At 48.3% G+C, this 26,900-nt stretch overlaps 8 protein-coding genes across 13 annotated transcripts in view; 4 read left to right on the top strand and 4 right to left on the bottom strand.

Moving 5' to 3' along the window:
* Window positions 1-3,467, top strand: part of LOC125954040 (PAN2-PAN3 deadenylation complex catalytic subunit PAN2) — a 4,903-nt gene extending 1,436 nt beyond the window's left edge. The window contains exons 2-4 of one of the 2 annotated variants that reach the window (XM_049683991.1): window positions 1-1,595; window positions 1,656-1,942; window positions 2,014-3,467. The exon at window positions 1-1,595 is cut by the window's left edge and continues 1,001 nt beyond it. In XM_049683991.1, coding sequence (XP_049539948.1) covers window positions 1-1,595; window positions 1,656-1,942; window positions 2,014-3,143 — 3,012 coding nt within the window. In that variant the 3' untranslated portion in view covers window positions 3,144-3,467. Of the gene's footprint in view, window positions 1,596-1,655; window positions 1,943-2,010 lie in introns of both variants that reach the window. The other variant, XM_049683990.1, reaches the window with a different exon arrangement.
* Window positions 3,468-3,588: 121 nt separating this feature from the next.
* Window positions 3,589-6,069, bottom strand: LOC125954047 (uncharacterized). 4 transcript variants are annotated; one of them, XM_049684026.1, is made up of 2 exons: window positions 5,956-6,069; window positions 3,589-5,456 (listed from the first exon to the last, which is right to left on the bottom strand). In XM_049684026.1, exon 2 carries the CDS (start codon window positions 5,364-5,366, stop codon window positions 4,326-4,328), a length of 1,041 nt encoding a protein of 346 aa, XP_049539983.1. In that variant the 5' UTR covers window positions 5,367-5,456; window positions 5,956-6,069; the 3' UTR covers window positions 3,589-4,325. The 4 variants fall into 4 exon arrangements, with proteins under 4 accessions (XP_049539983.1, XP_049539980.1, XP_049539982.1 ...); XM_049684023.1 differs by lacking the exon at window positions 5,956-6,069 and adding an exon at window positions 5,538-5,923; XM_049684025.1 differs by lacking the exon at window positions 5,956-6,069 and adding an exon at window positions 5,781-5,923 and having other exon boundaries at window positions 3,589-5,691.
* LOC125954050 (uncharacterized) lies at window positions 6,065-7,909 on the top strand. 2 transcript variants are annotated; one of them, XM_049684031.1, is made up of 4 exons: window positions 6,065-6,205; window positions 6,270-6,622; window positions 6,948-7,215; window positions 7,297-7,909. In XM_049684031.1, exons 2-4 carry the CDS (start codon window positions 6,298-6,300, stop codon window positions 7,400-7,402), a joined length of 699 nt encoding a protein of 232 aa, XP_049539988.1. In that variant the 5' UTR covers window positions 6,065-6,205; window positions 6,270-6,297; the 3' UTR covers window positions 7,403-7,909. The 2 variants fall into 2 exon arrangements, with proteins under 2 accessions (XP_049539988.1, XP_049539989.1); XM_049684032.1 differs by having other exon boundaries at window positions 6,112-6,198.
* Window positions 7,910-7,944: 35 nt separating this feature from the next.
* On the bottom strand, window positions 7,945-9,006 carry LOC125954049 (uncharacterized). The gene is made up of 3 exons (XM_049684030.1): window positions 8,971-9,006; window positions 8,684-8,906; window positions 7,945-8,500 (listed from the first exon to the last, which is right to left on the bottom strand). Exons 2-3 carry the CDS (start codon window positions 8,889-8,891, stop codon window positions 7,953-7,955), a joined length of 756 nt encoding a protein of 251 aa, XP_049539987.1. The 5' UTR covers window positions 8,892-8,906; window positions 8,971-9,006; the 3' UTR covers window positions 7,945-7,952.
* A 146-nt stretch (window positions 9,007-9,152) lies between these two features.
* LOC125954046 (GTP-binding protein 128up) lies at window positions 9,153-11,147 on the top strand. The gene is made up of 4 exons (XM_049684022.1): window positions 9,153-9,314; window positions 9,401-10,236; window positions 10,317-10,439; window positions 10,530-11,147. The coding sequence occupies exons 1-4, from the start codon at window positions 9,273-9,275 to the stop codon at window positions 10,630-10,632; spliced, it is 1,104 nt and encodes a 367-aa protein (XP_049539979.1). The 5' UTR covers window positions 9,153-9,272; the 3' UTR covers window positions 10,633-11,147.
* Window positions 11,148-13,049: 1,902 nt separating this feature from the next.
* On the bottom strand, window positions 13,050-15,875 carry LOC125954053 (uncharacterized). Its single transcript, XM_049684035.1, is given in 3 exon segments — window positions 13,050-14,493; window positions 14,496-14,952; window positions 15,035-15,875. Coding segments are annotated over 3 exon segments (1,587 nt in total). The 5' UTR covers window positions 15,277-15,875; the 3' UTR covers window positions 13,050-13,605.
* A 2,059-nt stretch (window positions 15,876-17,934) lies between these two features.
* LOC125954052 (glutactin-like) lies at window positions 17,935-22,696 on the top strand. The gene is given in 11 exon segments (XM_049684034.1): window positions 17,935-18,985; window positions 19,045-19,662; window positions 19,728-19,817; window positions 19,883-19,999; window positions 20,492-20,527; window positions 20,529-20,613; window positions 20,692-20,873; window positions 20,951-21,103; window positions 21,180-22,079; window positions 22,144-22,480; window positions 22,547-22,696. Coding segments are annotated over 11 exon segments (2,919 nt in total). The 5' UTR covers window positions 17,935-18,703; the 3' UTR covers window positions 22,666-22,696.
* A 604-nt stretch (window positions 22,697-23,300) lies between these two features.
* On the bottom strand, window positions 23,301-25,597 carry LOC125954045 (cleavage stimulation factor subunit 2-like). The gene is made up of 3 exons (XM_049684021.1): window positions 25,274-25,597; window positions 25,120-25,198; window positions 23,301-25,037 (listed from the first exon to the last, which is right to left on the bottom strand). The coding sequence occupies exons 1-3, from the start codon at window positions 25,326-25,328 to the stop codon at window positions 24,005-24,007; spliced, it is 1,167 nt and encodes a 388-aa protein (XP_049539978.1). The 5' UTR covers window positions 25,329-25,597; the 3' UTR covers window positions 23,301-24,004.
* Window positions 25,598-26,900: the final 1,303 nt, after the last annotated feature.

Raw genomic sequence — 26,900 nt, 5'->3', positions numbered from 1 at the left:
GCATTTAATCCGTACTCACGCGATACAGAGTTTGCTGATACACCGATCGAATCGCAGCAACCACCGTTTGTACCGCTCACCGATACCAACTTTCCGCTTTCGTCGATTCTGCTGCCACATCTAGTAACCGGTGATCGGTGGTTAAGCGATTGGCCTGCTTTGATGAATGCATACGAACACCGGAGACTGAAGCCAATCGATCCGCAGATTCTGTCCACGATGAAGATGCAAGGCCCGATCGGTTATGCACCGAACCCACGTACTGGTCTTCGCAATCAGATACCGTACCTAATGGAGGGCGGAACTGGTGCTGGCAGTATGGGCACTGGTAACGGCTCCAATGTCAACAACTCGTCGCATCACGCATCCTCGGCTAAAGGCGGTGGTCTCGGTGGTGCATCGGGTGGTGGACCTGGTAGCGGTACTGGAGATCAGCAGGGTATGCGTATCGTACCGCGCCGGTACCGTAAGGTAGAGGTTAAGTACAGTAAGCTCGGTTGCCAGGATTTCGACTTCGAGCAGTACAACCAGACGGGATTCGTTGGGCTTGAGGCAAGCCTCCCGAATGCTTACTGTAACGCGATGCTGCAGGTGCTGTACTTCATCATGCCGCTCCGCAAAGCGATCCTATCGCACTGCTGCTCGAAGGAATTTTGTCTTTCGTGTGAACTCGGTTTTCTGTTTCACATGCTGGACGTCGGTAGCTCGAGCTCACCGTGTCAGGCTAGTAACTTTCTGCGCTCGTTCCGTACCGTCCCGGAAGCAGCTGCACTCGGGTTAATCCTTTCGTCCGATCGTGCTTCGAATACGGCGAACATAAATTTGATCAGCTTGATACAGAACTGGAATCGATTCGTGTTGCACCAGATACACTACGAACTGCTCGAGGCGATGAAGAACAACGAAACGATGCACTTCTACGAGCATCCACAACACCATCAGCCCATCGGACAGCACTCGTTCGACCAACAGCAGCTGGACAGTGTGCAAAAGTTTCAGATTCTTAACCTTGGCAATGGTGCTAAGGTATCTTCGGGACAGCAGCAGCAACAACCAACGGGTAGTAGCACCGCAAAGGATGAAACAGACATTAGCCGTCTGTTCGGCACGCAGCAGCAAACGACTCACCGTTGTCTGAAATGTAACACAATCCGGGTGAAGGATAACGTGCTACTGGTCTGTAATCTGCTGTATCCGACGAGCACCACCAACAATGTCGAGGGAACGTTCGGTACGATCTTGAAACACTCGCTTGGCGTAGAGAAAACCACTCCAGCCTGGTGCGAGACGTGCAACAAGTTTACACCAACGAACCAGAAATCCCGTGTGACTGATTTGCCCTCCATCCTTTCCATCAATTGCGGGCTGGACAATGAAAAGGAGCTCGAGTATCTGAGGCGTCAAATGGCTCGCGGTACGGCACAAGGAACGGCGCAAACTCAACAGCAACAGCAGCCAGCTGGAGCTGGGTCACCAGGAGATCAATCCGGAACCGGGGGAACTGCCGTTTCGTTCAACGGATCTAGCACAAGTACCAAGATGTGTCGTTACGGGACGAACTGCTCACGAGTCGACTGTCACTTTGCACATCCACGGTAAGGTCCACGGTCGGTATTTATTCATGGCCCTCTCTGATCGTTCGATCTCGATTGCAGCAAATCCTCACCATGCGTCATATCAGCAGCCCCGGCCGGAGGGGCGGCAGCCACGCATGGCATGCAAAAGTCCTGGTTCCCGCTGAGCTTCCAGATGCTGCTCGATGAGGAACGAAATCTAGAGATTAGCTCGCTCAGAACGGCTTCGAATGGGGAAGCGGCGGTGGTAGCCGAAACGAAGGTCACTCAAGGAGAACCCGCATCGTCATCAATAGCAGCAACAGGTGTTTCAGATGCTTCGACAACCGAAGAAACACCGGATGATGAGCCGAAACCATCTAGTGATGGTAAGAAAAGGCGTTGCTTGATGCGAGTTGCTTCATTGACTTCACGTTTCTCTCATCTGCGTCCACAGCAGCAGCACCAGCACCATCTTCGGACGTGGAAAAGATTAGCAAAACCTTCAATTTATCCGCCGTGGTTTGCTACATCAACGATGGGTCCGCTCGCAATCTGGTGTCACTCATTCACGTACCAGGCAGCTATCATGAGCTGAAACAATCGAGCGATCCTACATCGGGCTCGGCCGCTACTGGTAGTTGGTACATTTTCAACGATTTTAGCATCTCACCGGTTACGGTACAGGAAGCGGTATGGTTCACGCTCGACTGGAAGGTGCCCTGTGCACTGTTCTATACCAGCGCCAGCTCAGTCCGTGCACAAGCGATCGATGGAGAGGTCGAGTGTGAACGCTTGACGCAGTACGTGAATCCCTTCTCCACCGATCTGTTCGTTGAGGATCCATCCTTTATCGGCACTGGTGGCGATGGTGTTGGGGATGGTGAACCTTCGTCGCAGCGTGAGGCTGATGAGTTATCGGAAGGCTTTAAACCGTTGGCAAGGAATGAAATCTTTAGCGCAGGCGATCTGGTCGCGATGGATGCCGAGTTTGTGACGCTGAATCCGGAGGAAAGTGAAATCCGTTCCGATGGAAAGATGTCGACAGTGAAACCGAGCCATATGAGCGTAGCCCGCATCACGTGCATCCGAGGACAGGGCGAGGATGAGGGTGTCCCGTTCATGGATGATTACATCTCGACGCAGGAACAGGTGGTCGACTATCTGACCAAGTTTTCCGGCATCAAACCGGGTGATTTGGATGCAAATTTTAGCAAAAAGCGGCTGACGACGCTCAAGAACTCATACCAGAAGCTGCGGTACCTGGTCGACAGTGGCGTCGTGTTTGTTGGCCACGGGCTACAGAATGATTTTCGCGTCATCAATATCATCGTACCACCGGAGCAGATCGTCGATACGGTGCACCTGTTCCATCTGCCGCACCATCGGATGGTTTCGCTGCGCTTCCTCGCCTGGCATTTTCTCGGCATCAAGATACAGTCGGAAACGCACGATTCCGTCGAGGACGCTCGGACAGCACTACAGCTGTACAAGCATTACCTGCGGCTACAGGAAAAGGATGAGTTTTCTCGGGCGCTCTCGACGTTGTACGAGAAGGGCAAGAAGCTGCAGTGGAAGGTACCGGATTAGTGGCCAGAGAGGAGCGGGTTTTCGTATTTTCGTTTTATTTTTCTTTATCATCATTACACATCATTGTTCACGAAGCACGGGTGAACACCATGCCTGGTAGCTGTTCGCCAGAAAGTTTCATTCGCTTATATGTTCCCATTTTTCGTCCCATTTTGTTTGTTCTCTTGTTGTCGGAGCTCCCGATCAAGAACCATCTGTGTACAAAAGAGACCGTAAACTCCCTTCGAGAGGGGACACGTGGTGCTCCACGGTGCGATGATATGAACATTGTAAGATAGTTTTTTAATTAAATACATAAAATGACTTGATTTAGTATCACAACTATTTATAGGACGACCGGTTTCTAATATTCGATTGTGTAGTGTAAATAGATAACAAAACATTGCGAGGTTATTGTGATCGTGATCAGACGGGTTAAATGCATCTTCGCTTCTGGATGCCCCAAATTCGACTGGTATTCGGAATCCACGACAGCACGGTTTCAGTGGAACAATCTAGGACTCTGGCCTCGCTCGCTTAGTTTTCCACCAGCTACGTTGCGGTCTAAAATCAATTTCGCTCCTAATTACATACCTCGCACAGCTGTGGGAGATTCCCATGGTGCTAGAGATAGCGCTGAGTGGATCGATTTAATGTTACGACGCTTGTAATCGGTGTTAAACTATGGATGTGCTTCGTTCTTCACATCATGGCGTTTCTAACCCACATTAACTTCTCCTTGTATTAGTTGAATCCTTATTGAATTTGTTTAAAAACACTCAAGTTATTCAAAATTTATACTTTTCTAAAATTCAGCCTTCTAGCAGGGTTCAGGCTGTGTATGTGTGTGTGCTTGCAGAGTTCAGATTCAGTTCAAAAAGTTCTATTTTAAATGGCTAGCAAGTATAAATATAAATTTTCACATCCTTACATTCACATCTAGAAGGTAGAAAGTATGGTCACGATTGTATCAGCATTACGTCGAGTCACTACTGACCGCCGTGGGCCACGTGATAAGCGAGTTCATAGGTTCTTAGTGCTATAAAGAGATCACATCAAAACAGTTCTAAAACATTCGTACACGATGTAAATATACATCTACCAACGTTCGGAAGCTTCTTAGAAGTCCTCCCGATACTTGATTCTCCGTTTTCGACGGACTTGTCTTCCTCAGAATGGGCAAAATGGTTTTACAATCCGCTCTTAGTGGCGGTGTAGCATGCGTACGCGTCGTCTCACTTCCGGTGATGAACCGTTACCAAGTTGCTGAGATACTGTGCCGGTCTTACCCAGATGATCGCCATCCCAGAATGAATCCACAGATGTTCGTCGTGCAAAGTAGGCCGGGGGAGCAGCAACGGTCGGTGCTGCTACTACGTTTCGAAACCCAACGTTACTGCCCAAGGTAGAAGGCTGCGAACGCATCAACGTTGGCACCGATTGTCGTCTTAACAACGGCGGAGGCACCGAAGATGTGCTAGGACCGGTCTTGGTGGTCCAATCGTTCGTTCGCGTGTAGCCAGCACCTGCACCGTACCCCGGATAGGGTGTATGTGGACCGGCAGGTATGGAGGACTCATCGATCGAGCGCTGGATACTCATCGATGGTTGCGAACAGTGTTGCTTCATCATCCGGAACTGCTTTTGCTTTTCCCTTATCAGCGCCTTGTAGTTCTGCAGCGACAGTCTTCGCTGGGCGTCCGTTGGAGTGCCATTGCGACCGGATGTCGTAAGATGCTTGGCGATGTCGACACAGGCCGCGAACACCAGTATCAGCAGTACAGAGAGAAAAACGTACATCGAGGTCGGTGACGTAGATTGTTGATCGCCGGGGGCCATGTCCTTGCTGGTGATCCGTTCATGAGGCTTGGCACGGCGCACACTTCTTCCCCATCCGCTACGACTTGACTTTGGCCTGGAATCCTGGCCACCTGGTTGAAGGAAGAATATGTCCACCTCCAGACAGTGCGGAACAAGTCGGTCCACCGTCATTCCGGAAGAAGGCATCTCCACCACACGCTCATCGTCATCGTCTGGCTGCTCCAGCCCGAAGTAGAAATCCTCTCCTTCCACATCGAGTGGAAGCGGTTTGTTCAGAACTCCGGCACGTTTCAGCTTTGACGCCGCCCGAAACGAAGCCTCCCGTTCACGGTTCAGGTTAACACGGTTTTTGTAGAAATTTATTACGAGTAGAAAGATGGCAAATGTGATCACTGAATAGAGGTGCTTGTATCCATTCGTCATTTTGGGGCCACTTGTCCTCGATGACTGACTGACCAGGGCTCGCGTATACACCACTAACTACACCTGCTGCCCCAACACGGGGTTATCGATCTGCAACACACAACAATCGATATCGAGGTATTGATAAGAGCCGCCTCGCTTCAACCTTGGAACACCAAAGCGAACGCGTACAGCAGGTGGTTGCACTTGGGCGGCGGATTTGTTTTTAGTTCTCCGTCCCAGACCGTATTTTCCCCTGGCACACGGCACATGCCTACTACGGATGGGGACAGTCGTTAGGCATGCGCATAATTCAAAAGTGTCGCGACCAGATGTTTGGCCTGCACTTGAACGAGAAAGAAGAAGGAACGCGAATCAATCGGTGCGGATTTGTGGCTGGTTTTCAATCTCTTCTAGAATCAGTTATTCGCTTACATTCGCTAAAGTAACATTTTTCAAAAATCTAGCTGCACAAACCACGCGCTCGCGACCGTTTGCCGCTGCACAAATCTCCCGCCAAAAATGCGTTCCAAGTGAACCAGGCCAGCTGTAAACGCCAATCGCTTTATTTACCCCCTGGCCCCCTCCTCCTTCCCCCTTCCGCACGCACTCTTTTCCACGCGAAGGTCACGCATCGCACCGTGTTTCGACTTCTTTCTGTGGCACCGCAAACACGAACAGAAAACAGCTAAACGTGTCGTCATCCCGCGACCAGTTACGTGCTTGTGTGGTTAGCGACGTTCGCGAGGAAAAGGGATACACAACAACATACACCCACGCAAGCGCAGCCGAAAGCCGTATTTGGACGACACCAGCCGCGACAGCGAGCGTCGTGATCGATTAGTGTGTCGGTGTAAAAGGTAGAACTGCATAGCTCGGCTGGCCTGGTGGTGACCTATTTTGTAAACTCATTTTCGGTTGCAGTTTTTAGCATCAAGGAGACGGGAAGGAAATGGATTCTACGCTCCACGAACTGCGTAAGGACCCGACGGCGGTGGCGGCGCAGCGGAACGGAAATGGGAAACAAGCCGTACCGACGACGGCGACCGGATGGTATGAAAATGGTTCGAAACACGACAGTCAAGTGCAGCGGCCACGCAGACTGTCCTTTAATGGATCCGACATGGAACTGTCCCAGCTGAAGGGAGCAAAGATCGATGGCATCAGCAGCAGCACATCAACTGCAACGGTCGTCGATACAAAGCATATGCTGGTTCTGCTTGCCCTTGCTACGACAATTGCTGTTTCCGTCCGCTACCTGCTTCCTACGGTGGATGGTGAGTAATTTTGAGGCCCGTTATTTGAACAAATGGTTCGGCTCTCCCTCCGTTCGTTCGTTGCCTGCGTGCGTGCGTGCGTGCGTGCGCGTCTGCTGTTTGTTTGAACAACCGCGGATGAGTGCACCCGGAGGAGGGTGAGATCGCTCGCTGATGAAATCATCGACGATGCGACCAAAGCGTGCGTCGCGATAAAAATAACTATCCAATCCTAAGCTTACTCAAGTGCGCATCACATCAGGCTTGGGGCGAGGCGGAAGCAAGGGATTCCGAACCGAATCATCACCGGTGGATCGGTAATGTAATGTTCGATTATCTTTTGCAGCAACGACGATGCGCACGTTTGCGTCACAATGTTTGGCCGCACTCGGAAGCTTCTGGCAAGATCTGATGGAACGGTTCAGTCGCCTCCGACCTGCTATGACCACCTGGACTATGGAGAGTGTTGTGCCGCGAGCCGAACAGACGGCGCACGTACTGTATGCCCTGGCATTCGGATTGCTGGTGTCCGCGTTCACTTGGTACGTTATCTATCTGGACAGCAGTATTCCCGGCGTTAATCCTCCGACACCGTTTTCTGCTTCCAAAAATCGGTATGTATGATGAGACGCCACATGCGCAAGATACTTTATCGCAACAAAAATCTTATCCGGTTTCTCGCTTTCTTCCTACAGTTATCGGGGTGGCTCGAGGACAGCCGAACGTCGATTCCATCTCGGCTACATAACCGCAATGGTAAGCGGTTTGGTAGTGTTTCTGATTGTGCTGCTAGGAGAGTAAACGCCGCAACCCGCCATAAAGTGCCTTAAAGATTGCGTTATCCACGTGAAGCGACCCGGATCAGCGATGGTACGCTATCGAACAGGGTAGTGAAATGAGTTCCATGCATCGAGCCAATATTTATTTCATATTTTGTATGTTATTACAAACTAACGCCAATACATTCATATTACACGTTACGTTCAAGTAATGGAAGTAGCAAGGCAGCAAAGAGGTGATGGTAGAGGTCACAAAGTTAACCATTTCGATGAGCTTCGGCAACGTAAACGCTTCTTTTCTTCTCGTAAAAGTACGCGCTAGTTCCCGGCCCAGTTCTTCGCTTTAATTTGCTCGTGTGTAAATAATCCTTTGCTCTATGGTGGTGGAGTGAGACACTTAAGTAGAATTAGAATCCATACAACCGCCTAACCTAAACATGGCTTTAGTACAAATCGAGAAATCGTCGTGTTATCTACACGGGCCCACGGTAGGCCAGCCTCTTATTCTCCTTATTGAAAATATAGAAAATTCACATCATTAAACCTTAAAGCATGTCTTGCCTTGCCTATGCTCATCGCATCACCTTCGAGACGAATGCACTGACCGTTTGCAAACGGACGATCGCTCGCTCGTACTGGTCCGATGTGCGCGTGATTTTCAGTATCTGAAACCGATTTCCGAACGGCTGAAGCCGTCCAACACAGCGCACCAAATCGCCACGGTTTAGGGGTATCAGTTGACGATCAATCTCGTAATAAATCGCCTGCAAAATAGGTCCGGCCTCGTGGTTCCGCAGTAAAATGATTCTTTCGCCCGGTTTGGGGCCAGTTTTCACCGATAGCACGTTGGCCACCGTCTCGAACAGCAACATGGTCGGGAGTTTCGGTTGCTCACGGATAAGCTTCAAAATGTGCTGGATCGTTCCGGAAACGATGAGAAGGGCAGCTTTTGGATCCTGTTTGCCGCTGCCATTGCCGTTGGCTGTACCAGCGTCGGCTGCCGGATGTTGCGATACATTCTTCTGGTTGGTAGGGGCAACACTGGTTGGTAGGGGCTTAGCATACTTCGATACAGGAGCTTCACGGGTCGTTTGGGCCGGTTTCCTTTTTATGATATTGGCTGCAAAGTTACCATAGGAAGCACTGTTTGAGCGATGGTAATTTTTCAACGTGGAGTTCGTAAGAGGAAATTGTGTGTTTCGGTAGCCAAATTGAGTGGAAGTTATTGGATAACTTGTACGCTTAGCTGTATCCGTGTTGTTAAATAACATCGGTAGCGACTGGACTGGCAATGTGGTGTTACCATCGAACAGCATACTATCGTTCAGTGCGCTGTACGCCGTGTTGAAGTAGTCCGAGGGAGGAGCATTTTCAATCCTCATGGACCTATTCAATTCCGGTCGTGGTCGTCCTCTGATGATGGTAGGAGTTTCCAGAAATGCGGCGGGGTTGGGAAAGTTTCGTTGATTCACCGAGGGAAGCGGCGTTTCGGGCCACTTATAGTTGTACATGTTTTGCGGTTGTCGCTGTGGATAAGGTACAGAAAACGAACTGTAAAATCGTGCGTCCAGAGAACAGAAAATACCTTACCTTGAACAAAAGAGCCGAGGTCAAGCAACCTTGATACTGTAACGTATCGCGAGCGTTACATTTCAAACATTGTGTCAGTGTTGCCAGCAGCGTATAGTCAACTCGGCCAGCGTAAACGGTGCGCTGTCAAAGCTGTCAAAATTCAGCCGGAGCACCCCTCCCCCTTCCCGCCCCTCACCCTCCCCCTTCACCTTGCGCTTACGTTTTCGGAGCTCGTTGTGGCCGGATTTCTTTTGGATTTTCTGCCGATTTTAGGATTATTTTAAACATTTCAACCACCGCGTACCGCATCCGTGAGCAAGATGAGTACGATTCTGGAGAAGATTGCTCAAATCGAGTCCGAGGTAAGGCCCTGGATCGGCGCCGAAGTGACCGGCACTGCGAAATCGTGCATGTGGCGAGGTTATGACCGATTGTTTGTGTGTTTCAGATGGCCCGGACCCAGCGAAACAAGGCCACTGCCGGCCATCTGGGTCTACTGAAGGCCCGGTTGGCGAAGCTGCGCCGTGAGCTGATCACACCGAAGGGAGGCGGCGGTGCGTCGGAACAGGGTTTCGAAGTATCGAAAACCGGAGATGCCCGTGTTGGGTTCGTCGGGTTTCCCTCGGTCGGCAAATCAACACTGCTCTCGAACCTGGCCGGCGTTTACTCGGAGGTGGCGGCCTACGAGTTCACCACCCTTACGACCGTGCCAGGGTGTATCAAGTACAAGGGTGCCAAGATCCAGCTGCTCGATCTGCCCGGTATCATCGAGGGAGCGAAGGATGGCAAGGGTCGTGGTCGGCAGGTGATAGCGGTCGCTCGAACCTGTAACCTCATCTTCATGGTGCTGGATGTGCTGAAGCCGTTGACACACAAGAAGCTGCTCGAGCACGAGTTGGAAGGATTCGGGTTGCGATTGAACAAGCAACCACCGAACATCTCCTTCCGTCGGAAGGACAAGGGTGGTGTGAACCTGAACGCAACCGTTGCGCAGTCCGAACTCGATCTAGATACCGTCAAAACGATCCTGTCCGAGTACAAGATCCACAATGCGGACATCACGTTGAAGTATGACGCGACGGCTGATGATCTGATCGACGTGATCGAGGGCAACCGGATCTACATCCCGTGCATTTATCTGCTGAACAAGATCGACCAGATTTCGATTGAGGAGCTGGATGTGATCTACAAAATTCCTCACTGCGTACCGATTTCCGCCCATCATCATTGGAACTTTGACGATCTGCTTGAGATGATGTGGCAGTATCTGCGACTAGTGCGAATGTATGTATGGAGAAAGGGAGGCTGTTCGATCTCTCGAAAAAGCGGCTGTTGATAATGGCCTGTTCGTTTTGCCTCTTTAGTTACACCAAACCCAAGGGACAACTGCCGGATTACAGCTCACCGATCGTGCTACACCACGAGCACACCTCCGTCGAGAGTTTCTGCAACAAACTCCATCGAACCATCGCAAAGGAATTCAAATAGTAAGATGACGACCTTTTTTTTTTGTTAGTGAGAATCATGGACCATGGGTTATTAAATTGTTTCTCGTCATCTTTTCTTCAATTTTTCAGTGCGCTTGTGTGGGGCTCATCAGTCAAACATCAGCCTCAGAAGGTGGGCATTGATCATGTGCTGAACGATGAAGATGTGGTACAGATTGTGAAGAAAGTGTAAACCTCCGCAATAGATGAACCGCCGCTGCCCCCCCGGAACTGCTAGTCCTTTGCAGGAAAAGGATGGATTGGAATTGTTTTCAAAGGTAAACCAGCCTCCCTCAAGTAGTTCCAGCAACAGGGAATTCGTTATTCTGGTCGCACATTTGTCCATTTCGTCTATCGTTTCAATGGCCTGTACGCTGTTAAGACTTCCCGTTATGATATCGTTCGAAGCTGTTTCTTTCTGTGTTCTTTACTTTCTTTACTATTTCAAACATAAGAACTGTGAGAGCTTATAATACGCAGCTAACAGGGAATTGATAATATTTTATAAGTGTTTTTCTTTAATATTGAGAAACGCGATCATTACATTGGTCACAACGTCTACCTTCGTCAACTATCAATAGGACAATCACCGGCAGCATTTCCAGTATTAAACTTTTATTAATATCCTTTACACTTGCACATTAGCTGCTATCAGGACTAACCGTTGTCGTGCTGCGGAATCGCCCCAAATAACGATTGCGTAATTCGGGATTGAACAGACCGCGACGGTTTTGCACCGCACGAACGCTAGCGTAAGTTGTCGTAGGTCTTTTCTTTGGTTCGCCGGTTGGCGTTGCCTTAGCAACAGCACCACGCCTTCTTGTACCGAATCGCACCATCCGGCCACGGTTTTCGGTCGTCGACGGTGGTTCGATTGTTGTACTAGCTGCCGTCGTACTTTCCACCGTTGTCGTACTCGCTACGGTGGTAGTGATCAACGGATCCTCATCCGTAATGGTGTGATCGTTTGCAGTTTCTTCAATCCCTTCTGGGGAGCACCCACTCGAACCGCCGGAGGAATTATCACCCTGGTCACTAGATCGACAATTTAATCTAAGAGGTTCACTTTGGGCGGTAGTCGTTGCAATTGTCTGCTCGCTTTCTTGCTCACTGACATCAACTTCAAAGCTTTCCGTTCGGTTTTCCTCTGCCACCGCTGCCGAGGAACTGGCGATACTGCATATCGCCACCAACAACAGAATCACCCAACACCACGCGTATCGACGACAGCAACGGTCCATTTCGATTTGAACACTGAACGCACGAGGGCCACCGTGTGGTGCATTAAATATATGGGACGTTGCGTTTACTTCGCCGAGCCCGCAGGCCCCAAAGGGCCTGTTTGCGTCTGCAACAGGTTCTACCGGCATGCTCGGCGATGAATCTTCGCCTCACAGGCAAAGGGCAGAGTGCAGTGCCTCGGGTAATGGGAATCCTGTTTTTCTGTGGTTGGCGGGGCTCAGCTCATCCCCCGAGGCCAACCGGAAAATGCTTGGAGGGTTCAAGGTTGGCGATGTGTGAAACATGCGGCAAGAATTCTGCAAACTAGTCAGTTGTTGACTTCGATCGATTCTCTTGTCGCAGTATCGGTGCGTGCCCATCACCATGTGGGCATGGTCCGGTATTTGCGACTAACAGATACACCGATGGAATGGAATCGTAAATTGTTTCTGTTCGTACAATCACGAGACCGTTCATTTAGCGCACTGTTTTGTGGATCGATCTACAGATTAGCGGTGCACATTTATTGATAGGCGGAGAGCACCCGAGTGCTATCCATCATCTTTCCCGTTTGCATCTTGAGCGTCATCTTGTTCACAGGCCGCATGATTCTTTCATTCGCACGATCCGTAGTTCCGCAATAAATGAACGGCAAAGGTTAATGAGAGCGCAACGGTGCGAACGAGGAATGGGCGGCAGCAACAGCAACAGTGCTAGCTTTTAATTAAACTGGAAAAGGCAATGCAGAAACATAAAACATACACAGAGCATAGGCACTACTTATTAGGCAGTTAACATTCTTGCATTGCAGCAGCCGCTGTCTCGCTGTATCCTGTGCGCATGGCAGATCTGCTTGAGACTGTAGCGAAGGTCTTATCTGCGCCAGTTGCTCTACAGTGCACTAGTAATATTTGAAAGCAACAACGTATGATTACCATATCAGTACGGGGGGTTTGCAGATCGAAACGAAAAACTGCGTGAGCTACGATGGCGTTATCCGGAATGACGCATAAAGCATGTTTTTTTTTTGGTAATGCTGGTTTCCGATAGGCCATATCATTTTTCGTCCTAATAATCAACATGTATTTTGCGATGGATTAATGTATAGTTCATTTGTTTGGTTTAGGGATTAGATGGACACTAATCAAACTTACCATCAATAAACTGTTTATAAAGGTTCATTAAATGAATTTAGCTAGCAGATCGTAGCAAACAATCTTCGATGCCTTACCTGGCGATGCGAAAACAACCGAGTATTCTCCAACTGTGTTTTTTGCTTTAGTGTTGTTAAAACATGTTAACGTCAATATGTCATTTGTAATGAAGTGCCACGCGGCGTTATTGCACGCACGTGATTTTCCATAGAACGATTTCGAACCGTTTCTCGCCAGAGAAAAGAACTCTCGACACGAGACACGAGTTTGGGTTGTGATCTGAAACGATCGCGACTTTCTTTTTATTCCAATTGTATGTTTTACACTTATCCAAATCCCTAGAAGACATACGACTTCTTCGTTCTACGAGCATATAAATTATTACGAAGCTTACAAACTGGTGCAACAGAAGTGTTGATGTAGTTGCTTGCATAGTGAAGATGGTGCCATTTACTTATAAGCAGAACCAAACCAAACTCTACCAACACTGTGCTATACTATATCATCATTTTTGTTTCTATGGCTTAACCATTAGAGGGCAAACCTGCTTATCCTTACAAACAATTGCAGCGATACACTGTAAAGCAAACATTATCCAACACATTAGCTCCTAGGTTTGTTAAATACAAAACTATGGTACAACGCGAATAGCATCTTAACGACTACGGTAACTTTGTACATTCAAATGTCCCGTATCTGGCCGGGAAGAAGGATGTGTAAAAGGAACGGCGATCCTATGATCCTGTTGTCATGAGTGCATGGATCGTGACCCTGAGAGACTGCTGCCTTATTTACTCTAGAATGGGAAAGAGATCCAAATTCCAGAATTCATTCAGACTGCCGAGACCATAGTCGGACGGTAGACCGTCCTCCTCATCGACGCCACTATTGCTGCTGCTAGGAATGCTTATCTCCGTTTGCGAGGAACTCGAGAAGAGAGAATGGGTCGGTGATCCGATCGATTCGTAACCGGCATCCGAAACGCTCGAGAAACCTCCCGGACTTTTCAATCCGTGCGGTGCGATCGGTGAAAGCAGCTCTTGCAAAGGTGACGGTGGCCGTATCGTGAGAGGACTCATCATCTCCAGTCCTGTCGTTACGGTCTCCTCTTGGTCAACGACATTAGCGTCGCAACTCATTTCAAGTTCATTCTCCAACTTCACTGTTGCTCCCTCCAGTCTGTCCTCATCCTCCTCCTCCGTCAGGACGATCGTTATGCAGTTCGTGTCGTTGTCGTACGTGCCGTACAGTGTTTCGCTGCTGCTGTTGGTCAGGATAAGTGACTGATCCTCTGGTATCGCCGGCTCCACGTTCGTGCTGGAGTCAATTGTATGGTGCTGCTGTTGGTCCGGTGCTGATGCTGTTGCTAGTGGCGGTGGTTCCACCTTCGGGGCCAGCTCGTAGAACGGGGATTTGGAGTAGTTGTGCGTGGTGAGGATTAGACGGCTTCCTGCATCGGTTGCCGGTCCACCGGATTCCACGAGTTCTGCTGCGGACCCCACCACTGATCGAGACAGGCGGCCGCCGGTGCCGTCATCTTCGGTAGACGACGGGCTGCCTGTGCGATCAGTGCTTTCCAGGTCTGCGCCGACATCTGCGAGCAGGCTTTCGGCAAGCTCCTCGAGCTGGGAGATGTCGAAATCGTCGAGCATGTCCTGTAGAGTAGGCATATGGCAATGATCTTCCACAAGGCCGCCAACCGCTCGTCGCTGGTCGGCGGAAGTGTCGTCTGCGCTACTGCCGGTACGCCTTGGCGTCCCTGCTGCTGAGGGCATCGTGAGGATGCTGCTGATCCTGTTTGGCGCCCGGCAGTAACACAACCCACACTTCCGTCTCCCGGCACGAGCAACGGTTCCAGCATCTCGCGCTTGATCGCTGCTGCCGCTGCCGCCTGTTCCTGCTCTCGTCGTTTCTGCTCTTGCTCGTTGGCTATCAGCCGCTGCTGCAGCTCCTCGAACCGTCGCTCCAGTCCTAGATACTTCTCGTTTATCGCACCCTTCTCCGCATCCAGCTCACTGCAGCGTCGCTCTAGTGCGCTTATCTGCTCCGACTGCTCCGCGATCGTCTTTTCCATGTCTTCCATCTTGGCCTTCTTTCGATCGCGCGATGTTTGTGCGGCGACCCGATTCTTCAGCTTCCTATAAACGATGCACGGTGAGATGAGATTGAGTTAGTATTGTATACTCCACTAAAACAGGCTAGTGGTCAGTTAATACTCACTTTCGTTGCATCTTTTCCTCGTGAGTCAGATGGTCGAGGCGGCGCTTCTTGTGGCGCACGATAAACTCGTCCATCGATGACGAACACTCATCATCCGACCCAATCGAGGAGGGTGCGACGGAGGTGGCCGGTGGTGGTCGTTTGGCCAGCGGTTTCACCGGCACCCCACCCATCGTGGTCACATTAATGGGGATGTACTTGGTTGGTACGGTGATAAAGATCGGAGTAGCCGTAGCACTCATGGTGAATGGGGGAATGTGCGTCGCTGTGTTCGAGAACGTTCTGCCCCGCACAAAGAATGCCACGACGACAAAAGCGTTGCTCGCGGCTCAACTGGACAACCTCTTGGAGTAGGAGGTAAACGAAATCGATTTTTTAATGGGACGGAAAAAGGCTTCCCTTTTTCCACACTCAGCAAACCATCGTGGAAAAAAAAGGAGTTTGCGATTTGATTTTTTGTTTAGCTTTTTGCACTTTTGATTTCACACAAAACACACTCTCTCGCAGGAAGGAACCTCAGCTAGTCACTCCTATCGTCTGGGCGCGATCTTGAGTAAAGATGTAAGAAACCGCGGACCATGCTGCAGGATTCTTTTAAATCTTGCCAGTTTCCTGATTCGGCCCTCAGCTGATGAAACTCCCATCGAAGATTGCTTGAACAGGAGTCGGGTTATTCCGCAGGCGCCACCATCACCCGTTCCTGACAGTTGATGTGGTCGACGCTGATTGGTGGATCGCGTTCGTTGCCAGTGCGCACGTGAAGAACGTTTCCGAACGATTGAATATTTAATTTCCTCGTTAATATCAAAGAAAGATATCGTGGACTATTTTCCAAAACATTTCAAACTATGTTCCAGGCTTATGGCCGCGAACTACATTTATTTTTATTTGTTTGTAGCTTAGCATTTGCAAAAAGGAATGAAGCACGTCGCTACGCAGTGATGTGCTGGTAACACGGCAATGGAAATCGAACGAGAAACAGTGCGAAAGGTTCTGTAGTTTGGTCAAATTTGTTGGGAAAAAATATTTTTTTTTAGTTCCACAACCCGTTTTTGCAGCCACATAAAAGCGTAAATCGTATCGGTACTTTGCTTTAAATGAAGAGTAGGATTTTACGAAAAACGAATTTTGGAAAATATAGTCCCTTCAGCAACGATACAGACGAATTACTCCCTGTAAACTAGCGCTCCTGTAACTCCCTGTAAACTCCCTGTAATAGCAAATCGAAGTAGCCATTTTTGCCGGAGCTGAAACACGTTCATAATTGAAGGCGTCCTGTAATTGTGCTTTGTGAAAAAATGTCGGCGAAAGACTCAGTAATCAATGCTAATTGTAGCAACAGAAGTTACATCGACACCCTGTCCGTTGAGGTATGCTAGCGACACGAATATTTCCACTAATCCAGATTCCACTAATCGATGTGTGCTCTCCGCGCAGGTTATGTGTCGGATCTTTGATCAGCTTGATTTTGAGAGCTTGAAAAACTGTTCACTAGTCGGTCAGCGATGGAACACAATCATCTCTCGAAACGGTTATGTAGAGAAATTTGTCTTCAAAATAGATATGGATTTCAATTACGAAATACCAGAAGAAGCCCAGAAACAGAGGGTGGCGGAAATAGGGGAAGTGGTTAGCAAGACTCAGCGATGCTATCGGCTGGTAAAATGGAATTCAGAATTTTGGACTGACTGCCAGGAAATTCTATTGATATGGAATGCTATTCACCCTAAAATCACGACCAATCTTCATTCGCTGGAGCTAGCTGGTGCGAATACAGCCATGACGAAGGGGTTTTATTTAATAGCTGATGTACTACCTTCGATGACGCAGCTTCGTTCGCTAATTCTATCAATAAGCGGTTACTACGATGATCTGGCATGCCCAATAATACTTCGTAGCAACTCGGTGAATCATCTTAAAGCCATAGTGAACTTCAAGATTACGGTTGAGATGCCGGAGTTGCAAAATTTTGAGGGTAGTTTCTCTTCACTGTATCGACCAAACAGTAATCGAGCGTCATTTCCACTGACTAAGCTAAAGCATCTTACCGTAGACAACTTTCATAGCTTTGAAGAAAAAAATATTTCGAAAAGAACTGCCCGATTCATTTTTCGGAGATTGACGAAGCTACAGACACTCAAATGGAATCAGATTGAAGATGAGATCTTCAATGAACTATGTGAAAACTGTACAACGCTTCAAGAACTTACAATACGGTCTATTGCGACTGGCTCCAAGCGTTATCGTAGCAAAACCCACTTTGATTTAACAACTTTAATCAAACTATTTAAGCTAGAACTTACATCCCAAATTCCCGAAATTCTAAAACTGCCCAACTCGCTCAGACAACTTAAGATAAATATCAATTCAGTCAACCATCAATGCATGATTAACAACATCATTGGCAGCAGTATAAACTTGGAAGAATTACATGTCGTATTTGATACACAATTGGATTTGACTAACTCATTGTTGCAGACTTTGTCAATTCTAAAGCGCCTGGAAGTACTCGTTTTTTATGGTGGACGTTTCAATGAATCAAGTTTCCTTCATGTGAATGCTCCCCTGGAACGGGTGCGTCAGCTACGGTTCATCGGATGCGATCTTTCAACGAAAAGTTTTTGCAAGATCCAAGAAAAGTTTCCCAACTTAAAGGAGCCCCAATTTTTTGAACGTGATTCAGAATTTAATAATTTTTAATTTTTTTCAAACCTTTTCCTTTAAAGATGTTAATGCTAATTAAGGCCATAGAGCCCCTTACATGTCAATTTAGGATTAGCAACCGGAATCGTGAGCAGCCCTAGCTCCTTATCACATAAAACATATATGCCTTCTACGGTGCCCTATCTGCTGAATTACTTCGTACGTAACGGGCCTCACCCATGGAATCGGACCGCACCTTCAGATTTCTAACCACACGTACCAATCCCGGCGATAGGCTGGAATAAAATTATTGACGGTAATATAAACAATATTCTCTGTATCGATGCAGCTACGCTTCCAACGATTCTAGTACTACTCATTCGTGTTTAGCTTGTTCAACAGCACATGCAACTTCTCGAGTGTAACAAAAACTGCTGGGAGTTAATTGATTTTCTTTCGAATAAAAGACAAAACTTTCATCATTAAGTTCATGTTGTTATATTGAATGTATTTAACCTACAAGATCAAGCGTCTTTTACTCATAGTTAAGAGGATTTGGACAAGAAATGGTTGCGAAACATCAATTTAAGTATGAAATGAATCATGCTCTTGGTAAATATTCAAGCTAATTTTTCGTGATTATCCTCCCTGATGATACTGTTATCGATTCCGAAGATTTTCTAGTGGACGATGCTAGCTGTAGACAGACCGCCGAAGGTCCGAAAAGCTGGCGAAATTGGTTAACTATTCAAAGAGATCACTCGGAACGATAGAACAGAACGCATTTTTTCAACAGGACTCATTACACCTACTCAGCTGCACCTTGATCGATGTGAACGGGCCATTTGCCGGCACCGATTAGCTGTTTGATAATTACTCCATCTATCCACGTTATTAATTTAGGGTATCTTGAGCTATCTGTGGCTACGAAATGGGCTTATAAAGTGCAGTGCTGGTCCGTGGTTCGTTGCAGTACTACAATTAAACCCGGAAGTTAAAACACCGCTCTCTAGTGCCGGGTGAAACATGGAATATATTCGCAAACTGCACAAGTACAAATCGTTCCACTTTGTTGCCAGTGATCCGGAGTCGGGCAACGCAGATATTGTTGAGTATATTGAGAATTTCCTACGTTTGATTGGTGTTTCGATATTCAAGCGTAAATGGAATTTCTTTAATTTCGTGTTTGTGGTTGGAATGACGATGTTCCCATTGTACATGATGTGTGTCTGCTACACCTGCTTTCTGTATCGCCACGATACTAGTAAGCTAATATTCTGTATAACAACGCTGGGCTTCAATTTCCAGGTGAGCATCCGCTTGGAGATGCTGAAAATTTAGAGCTCACGCTTTCACTTAATTTCCAGGCCTTGGTTAAAATATTTTTCTTCACCATTCGTCGCCGTCGGGTGCTTACATTGAACGACTTCAGCGCCAGGCACTACCGATGTGTAAAGCGGGAAAGTGATCGTGTGCAGGATGTGATTTGTAAAAATCTGAGTCTTATTTTCGTCATCTTCAAGGGAACGTTTTATGTGTACCAAATGTTGATGATAACGGCATTGATTCTACCAGTGGTGGTTTCCTTCTTCCTAGAGGACCTCATTTTGCCTTTCGGCTTTATTTTGCCGTTTGTCAATCCAGAGGAAACAACTGGTTATGTGGTGAATTACATTTTTCAAACGATAATTTCCTACTATTACTACGGAATATCGGCCGGCTCGGATATAGCTATCATCTACAATCTGCTAACTGCCTCCGGTCAACTGGATTGTTTGATGGCGTTAGTCGAAGAGCTAAACGATCAATTGGCGCAAGGAATCACACCAACAGCAATTCGTCGAAAGATACTGCAGATCATCCAGCTTCACCAATTTCATCGCGAATATCTGAAGAAGCTGACGAAATTCCTCTATCTCTACCACGTTGGAGCCATTGGGAGCACTATCTTCTCGATCATCATCTCGGTCTTAGGATTCGTATTGGTAGATGCATACTAAAAGTAGAGAGGTCCTTTCTTGTGCTTTAAACCGTTCACGCTATTTTGCAGCTTCGCTGGTATACAGGAATTGTGGTTGGCGCGCTCGCTTCATTACAACTGTTCTATGTCTGTTTTCTTGGAACATGCTTCGAAATTAAGGTATTTGGGCGAATGATATTCATGCCAGTTTCTCATTCTGAATCCTCTGTTCCTGTGATCGACAGACCGACGAGCTCATAGCTACCGTTGGCGCAATTAAATGGGACCGGTTAACGAGCGTTGAAATGAAGAACATGAACCTGGTGCTGACGATAACACAAAATCCCATACTGTTAATGTTGGTGTCAAAACCGTTAAATATTAATACTTATTTGAAGGTAGGCATTCCGTACGGTGTAGTGTTAGCGAGCATGATTAAAATTAACATTTCTTTCCATTTTAGGTGCATAAGATGATATATTCCATGGTGATGATGCTTGAAAATACAAAATAATGAGAATATTCAGAAAAAATTAACAATATAGGATTGTAGCACGCGTTTTTTGTAACATTCTGCTTTATTTGTTTCTCATAAATTTGATCTTATACTCCGTAATCGGTTCTCTCAGTCGGCTTTAACGTGCATTTTTCAATAAGATCTAACAAGAAAAAACATCAGACTCCATAAAGTTGGGGCTTCAGGGAGGGTGGAGACGGGGAGGGAAGTAAGGTGGTGGCTTATCTTTGAAATTCTTGATAAGCGTAGCCGAAATAACAGAAACTGAAACAGTTCTCCCCTGGCTAACCCTTCTGCCAACACCCGAGTCCTTCCCCACAAACCGGTTTCAAATCAGCCGGCCGCTACTTTCGTCTGTCAGTGGGGAATTGTTTTTTTTCCCCGTTGCCGGAGCACCAAAACAACATCATCGCCCATTTCTAGCTGGAAAGTTTCTTCGATTATCTCAAAACCGTTACGGTACAGTTGAAACGTGGATACTGAAGACGGTGTAACAGATCGTCATGGCTTACTGCGTTTGGTTCCGTTTGTTTGCAGCTCACCTGTTGCTTGTTGCCGTCACGATGGGCGCGGACGAAGAGAGCTCTCCGATCGTATCCCTACCGGTACTAGGGGCCCTGCGTGGTTCTACGAGTGCCGGAGCATGGACGGGACGCAAGATTTATCAGTTCTTGGGTGTCCCCTATGCCCAACCCACGGGCGGTGGTAATCGTTTTAAGGTAAGCAATCTGTTGGCAAGCGCTAAACGATTGAAGAGACTTCCTGACAGTGTTCGATTTTTTCCGGTTCTTTTCAGCCACCACAGAAGGTTCTTCCCTGGCAAGGGGTGAAAGATGCCACACGGCACGGGTTGCCATGCCCGCAGCTGAAACAGATTAGCCTGTTCACCGGTAAAGCATTCGCTCCCGATCCGGAAGACTGTTTAACCGTTTCGATCTACAGTACCGATGTAAGGATTGGCCGCTCAAGGCGCTTAATATTGACTCCTCACTCATTTCGTTTGTCGCTTTCGTTCCTACCACCAGCTGGCGGGCCGAAAACCGGTGATGGCATTCGTCCACGGAGGAGGATTCCATGAAGGTTGCGCCAAAAACCAGACGGCAGAGTACCTTCTGGAGCGGGACGTTGTGCTCGTAACGGTGCAGTACCGCCTCGGGCCGCTAGGATTCCTTTCGACGGGGACAGAAAACATTCCCGGCAACATGGGGCTGATGGATCTTCGGCTTGCTCTTGAATGGGTCCAGGAGTACATCGAACGATTCGGCGGCGATCCTGGCAGTGTAACGCTCTTTGGACAGTCGGCTGGAGCGGCGGCTATCTCGGCTCTTATCTACAGTCCCCAGGTACCGGAAGGGCTGTTCCACCGCGTTATCCTGCAATCGGCTGGCTCCAGCTCACCCTGGGTTTGGGATACTCAGCCGAGTGCGAGTGCGCTCGAGATTGCGATCCGTGCAGGCTGTGAGCCGAACGCTACGCTCGAGGAAGCAGAGCGCTTCCTAGCAACCGTCGACATCTGGACGCTGCTCAGAAGCTTCTTCGATTTGAAGGTGGAGAAAACGGTGGCCAAAGGGTTGGATCATGTTGGGGGGAATCGCCTCGTGGCCGGTGATTTTCATGGTTTTCTACCCAAATCGCCCTGGGAGTGCATGCAGGAGGGCAAATTCCGCAAACCCTTGGCCATGATGGCAGGGGTCACGAAGCACGAAGGAACGTTTCTGTTGACGACCGTCTATGATCATTTCAAGCGTACCGGGCAATTGGATGATCCCAACTTCGTGCGCTATCATCTGGTCGATGCAGTGAACAAGTTCCTGGGTGCCCACGATGCAACCGGAGCCCTCGGTGGGTACGAGATGAGAACGTTGTTCACTGGGCGCGAACTGTCGAGTGGCAGTTTCGCCGAGCTGGCTGATGGGCTAACGGATGTGAGTAAACCGAGTAAACGCGTTCGTTGGTTGTAGTTCTAAATGCCTCTCTACATTCACACAGCTTGCAGGAACGATTTTGATCAAAGCACCATTGCTCCGCGAAGCACAGGCTAACGCAAGGGCCAATCCGAATGCCACCTATCTCTATACGTTCGATTATGTTGGTGAGAAGTCACGGTTCGGGTACGGGGCCGATACATCTCACTATCCCTTCGGTGGTGGTGTTCATCATTCCGATGATAAATTGTACCTGTTCCCGTATCCTGCCGAAAAACCGGGGCAGCTGAATGAAAACGACACTGCGATGGCGAAGCTGATGGTGGACTTGTGGACATCATTTGCGACCGGCGGAGTACCGATGTCCGATCGGCTGACCGAGAAGTGGAATCCGATGAGTGGTACGTTGGTAATTAATTGATCATTAGAATCGAGGAATTATAAAATGATTCTTTTCCTTTCTAAAGAGTACGCCGGTCCGTACCTACACATCGATAACCGGTTAAGCATTGGATGGAACTACTATGAGGAGTTTACAGTAGCCAGCGATGAGAAGCATCGTCGATCGAAAGAATCTTCCGTTTGATCCGGAACAGAGCAGAAGGAGGATCTCGAAAAGGATAGCAGTAATGTTGAGCTTACCCTTGCTGTACAAACAATAACGTAAAAGATAAAATAAACGGTTTCGAATGGTGAATGGCAACGTGATTCAAAGCAGACCAAAACGGTCATTTCATGGAATGGTAACGGAACAATGGACGTGAACAATATGCACCGAGAAGGTACGAAAGCGAGACGAAGGTGCCATAATCCCTTTGTCATTCTATTGGACCGAATGAATGAGTGGATGCTGGCAAAATTGGAAAAAGAATGAAAATATGTAATCTGCCGTTCATCGGAAGTGTGGGAATGGTGAGAAGGTGTGAAACATAATATCATCTTTGTGAACCCACACTGGTATGTAACAAGGAAGAGGAAACAACAACAAGGAAGTAAATTGCACAAACCATCCAACGATTAGGAAGAGAAGGGGGGAATACATATCTTCATGTTTCAAAAATAACAAAAGCAAAAACGGAATTTTCTACATCCATCAGGAATTTTCATATTTTTTCTCTCATCCAGGGTCTAGTCCAGCGTGCTTAGGACGCCCGGAGGGAATCCTTTTCGATTTTCGATGGTTCCATTGTTGAACGAAGGATAATGAGTTCCGGACGCGAGTGTGTGCGGGGTAGGGGTACAAAGGGCCAGGGTGCACAATGTGTGACACCGGCGGTTGTTCGTGATGCGGTTTGCCGGTGTCAAATCATTTAAACCATTATGCGAAAGCTACCATCCACGGAAGTGGGCGTATGGCAAAACCTATGATTATCGCCGTGCTACCCAACGCAGGACCTTCGCACGAAATCCGGTATGGGGCGGGCATGCATTTGACACATTTTTCCTGCTTCTGTGAACGCGACAGCGACGTCCCCTCGTGAGAATTTGTAATCATCGAGCACTAGATTTTGTGTCGGTGTCCATCGCGTCGCTTATGTGACAAAGTAGGCGTTTTGATTTTCCTTCTGCTCCCAAGGTCTGTTGGTGACTGTAGAATAAATGTGGATGCGGCCACGTTCTACGATCATGTTCGCGTTGTTCCAATTATACGATTTTCCATTCATCTATCAATGGTCTGCAAAGGAGAGCTGTTGTTACCAACAGCCCTTTAAGCATTGTGGGGCGGCTTAGCTGTGTTTGATTTGAATGGAACCGTTCTTTGTAGTTGAGGGCACGAAATCAATCGGCATGGCCATTGTGCGTCCCTCTTGCAACACATCGATTGTGAAAAAGTCGAATTTGGTGGCATTGTGTTCATGAATGAGGGTCGATGTTTAACTGTTTATTACTTAAAAACTGTTTATTTCGTAAGATAGTAATCTGGATTATTTCTGAGTGTTGCGGGATATCTGTTCTTTCAGAACAAGAATACTGGCACGCTGATCTTGCGGCAGTAAAGCGATCTGTTCATCGGAAAGCTGCAGTACCTGCATGATCAATGCCGCCTTCTCTTGATCGGAAGCATCCGCGGTACTCGGTTTCAGGTTCGGTCTTTCTGTTAGTGCATCCATGGATGTCGGCGGTCCCGGAATCGACACCTGTTTACTGCCTGATGCACCATCCAGACGTGGGTCTTTCATTAATCGCGGATCAACGGGTCGCTGCTGGCGTGGATCGACGGGTGCAAATGGGTCGGCAATGTTGGGACCAACTGAAGGTACCTCCGGCATCCGGTGTGTCATAAACGGATCCATCATTCGTAGATCCATGTCCATGCTAGGCATTGCCTGTGGTCCACTCATCCGATCATTGTGTAAATGCCGTTCGTCTGTGTCGTGGAAGGTGGCCCCTTTTCGTGGACCATTATCATGTCGGTTCATCTCGCCAGCGAAAGGAGCTCCCGGGTGCATATGTTCTTTGTGATTTGAACCGACCATAACCGGGCCCTCCTCCGTCAGTACCGGTGGCATGTTATGGCGTGGATGGAGAAACGAGGGAGCCGCACTGGCATCAATAATACTCATTACAACTGCCGCCTGCAGCAAACCGTAGGTTAGCTGCGGGTTTTCCAGTAGCATGGTACGCGCCTCGCTCGGATCATTCTGCAGGCACACCTTTGCCTGTCGCATTATTTCGTACATCTGGTCGGGCTGCAAGCGCGTCACGATCTTGGCTATGATGTCGGGCGTCTCCTGGGGACTGCACTCGTCGCCATACGGGTTCTCCACCTGTGGACCCTGCAGCAGGGCGGCCATTTCCATGCGCGACTTTTCCGTACACGCGTTATCAACACGCAACGCACGGCCGCCGAACTCGTATCCGTTCAGGTTTCGCATCGCACTCTGCGCTGTCTCCTGATCCTTGTATTCGCAGAATCCGTAGCCTTTCGGTTTGCCACTTTCTCGATCAAACACTAGTCTATCGGGTGCACGAGGAACAGAAACCGGTGCCGTGATTAGTGATTTCGAGTAGGAAACGGCCGGAAAAAGCGGCTACTTACTTCAGTGACAAAACGGGTCCTACTTCGCAGAAAATGTCCTTAAGTTTCTCCTCCGTGGCTTCGTACGGTATGTTCCCCACTGCAAGAGAGGAAAAGGTTCTAATAGGAACTGGAACTGGGAATGCTGATCGAAAATTGTCCAAAAATTACGTACCAAAAACCGACCGCATCGATTTGTCCATCAGCGTTTGATCGTTTCGGTCCCCCATTTTGCTGGACGCAGAATTAGTGCTCTCTAGGGTTGATTATGAGTTGGTTGATTCCTTCCCGGAGCTTGTAAAAGGATTCTTTTTTGGTAAAGAAAAAGCAAAAGGCAAACTCCTTTTCCTCTGCGGGCGCAGTTTTCCACGGTTTTCTACTTTCTCGGTCTACTTTTCCAACGGGTACGACCGCGAGAGTTGCAAATGGCTTGATATTGTTCTTATCACCTTTATCTTTATCACGAAAACGTAAGAAAATGCTGAAAATTCCCACTTTTCACGGCAGTTTCCGAACTCAAAACAAATTTCTAACCTCAAAGCCAAAACAACCATTTTCCAGGGTTGTAGTCGATGTGCTATCAAGGAGTTTATACCTGTACGGCTTTGGGAGTCGAAAGTTCCGCGGAATTTTCGACTACTGCTCGCGGTTTTGCGTTTTCCGAGTTAATTAACCACCCCCGAACGGCCTGTTTTTTCCTGCTGACGAGGAAACACGGAAGCCATGGAGCGAATTGGATTTTATCGTTTCTGTCGGAGGTCCCAAGAGCTGTAGTTGATCGAAAATTACGCGGATAGCTTCCACCACGTGATCGCTTGAATATTTTTGAATTCATCGGCATTTTCCAGCCCCGTGTACTCCGTTAGAACAAATTCAACTTGAGATGGTACCGAAAATTATCACATTTATTCAACAACAGTCACGGCCGATCAGCCATGCCTGGTCCAGCAGCTTATTCCAGCTTGATGCCTTCTTTTTGACGCCCAGCGGTCGCCTAGCGTTTGATAATTGTCGCAACGTGATGATAGGAAATTCATACCAGCGCGTTTCCATTTTTCCAGTTCTGCTGTATTTAATTACCACCGAAGCACACATAATCTATTATCTGAGAAATTGTTGCCCTTATTTCAAGGCCAACCCAGCCAACCGGGAGCCATCATCTGCTCCCTAATCGGGACCGCCGCAGCTCGCTCCGGTTTCCTTGATGGCGCAACCCCCATGCCGAGAAGGGTTATTGAGTCAAAAATCGGACAAATTAATCCCCACAATAGGTCACCGTAGGATGCAGGCCACGTTTTCGCACCGCTCGCAACCCGTTCGCCTCATGGGGCTGAAGAGCGGAAAAAGGGTGTATTTAAGATGCCCGTGTGTGTCCCGTTGATTCCTTTCCCTCGAGTAGGAAATTCGATCCACCGAATCCCGCTGGCCGCAGTGATCTCGGAGGACCAGCATCCGCTCCGTATGGTCACCACGTATGGGCCGAAATCCAGCTGGGCTCCATTCACGGTACGGTCATACACACGTATTCCCATCTCACCGTATTTTTTCTCACCTCGGAATCACCTCTTCACACGTCGCGTACACAGCCAGTGGTCTCGAGGGTTGCGCCGCGCGCTGCTGGGGCGTATCAACATCCTGTGGTGCTTGCTAATTCGATCTTCTTCGACCTTCGGGAATCATCAATGTGTTTAGTGGGACATCCTGGTTTTTGTGTGTCCTGAAAGGGAGTGAGAGAAGTGGAGAAGTTTTGTGCAACAATGAGACCGGTAAATCGGATTGAGGAACGTCTTAGCACAGAACAG

The sequence above is a fragment of the Anopheles darlingi genome, chromosome 3, assembly GCF_943734745.1.
Source record: "Anopheles darlingi chromosome 3, idAnoDarlMG_H_01, whole genome shotgun sequence".
Taxonomy (NCBI): domain Eukaryota; kingdom Metazoa; phylum Arthropoda; class Insecta; order Diptera; family Culicidae; genus Anopheles; species Anopheles darlingi.
This window is presented reverse-complemented; position numbering and strand designations above follow the sequence as displayed.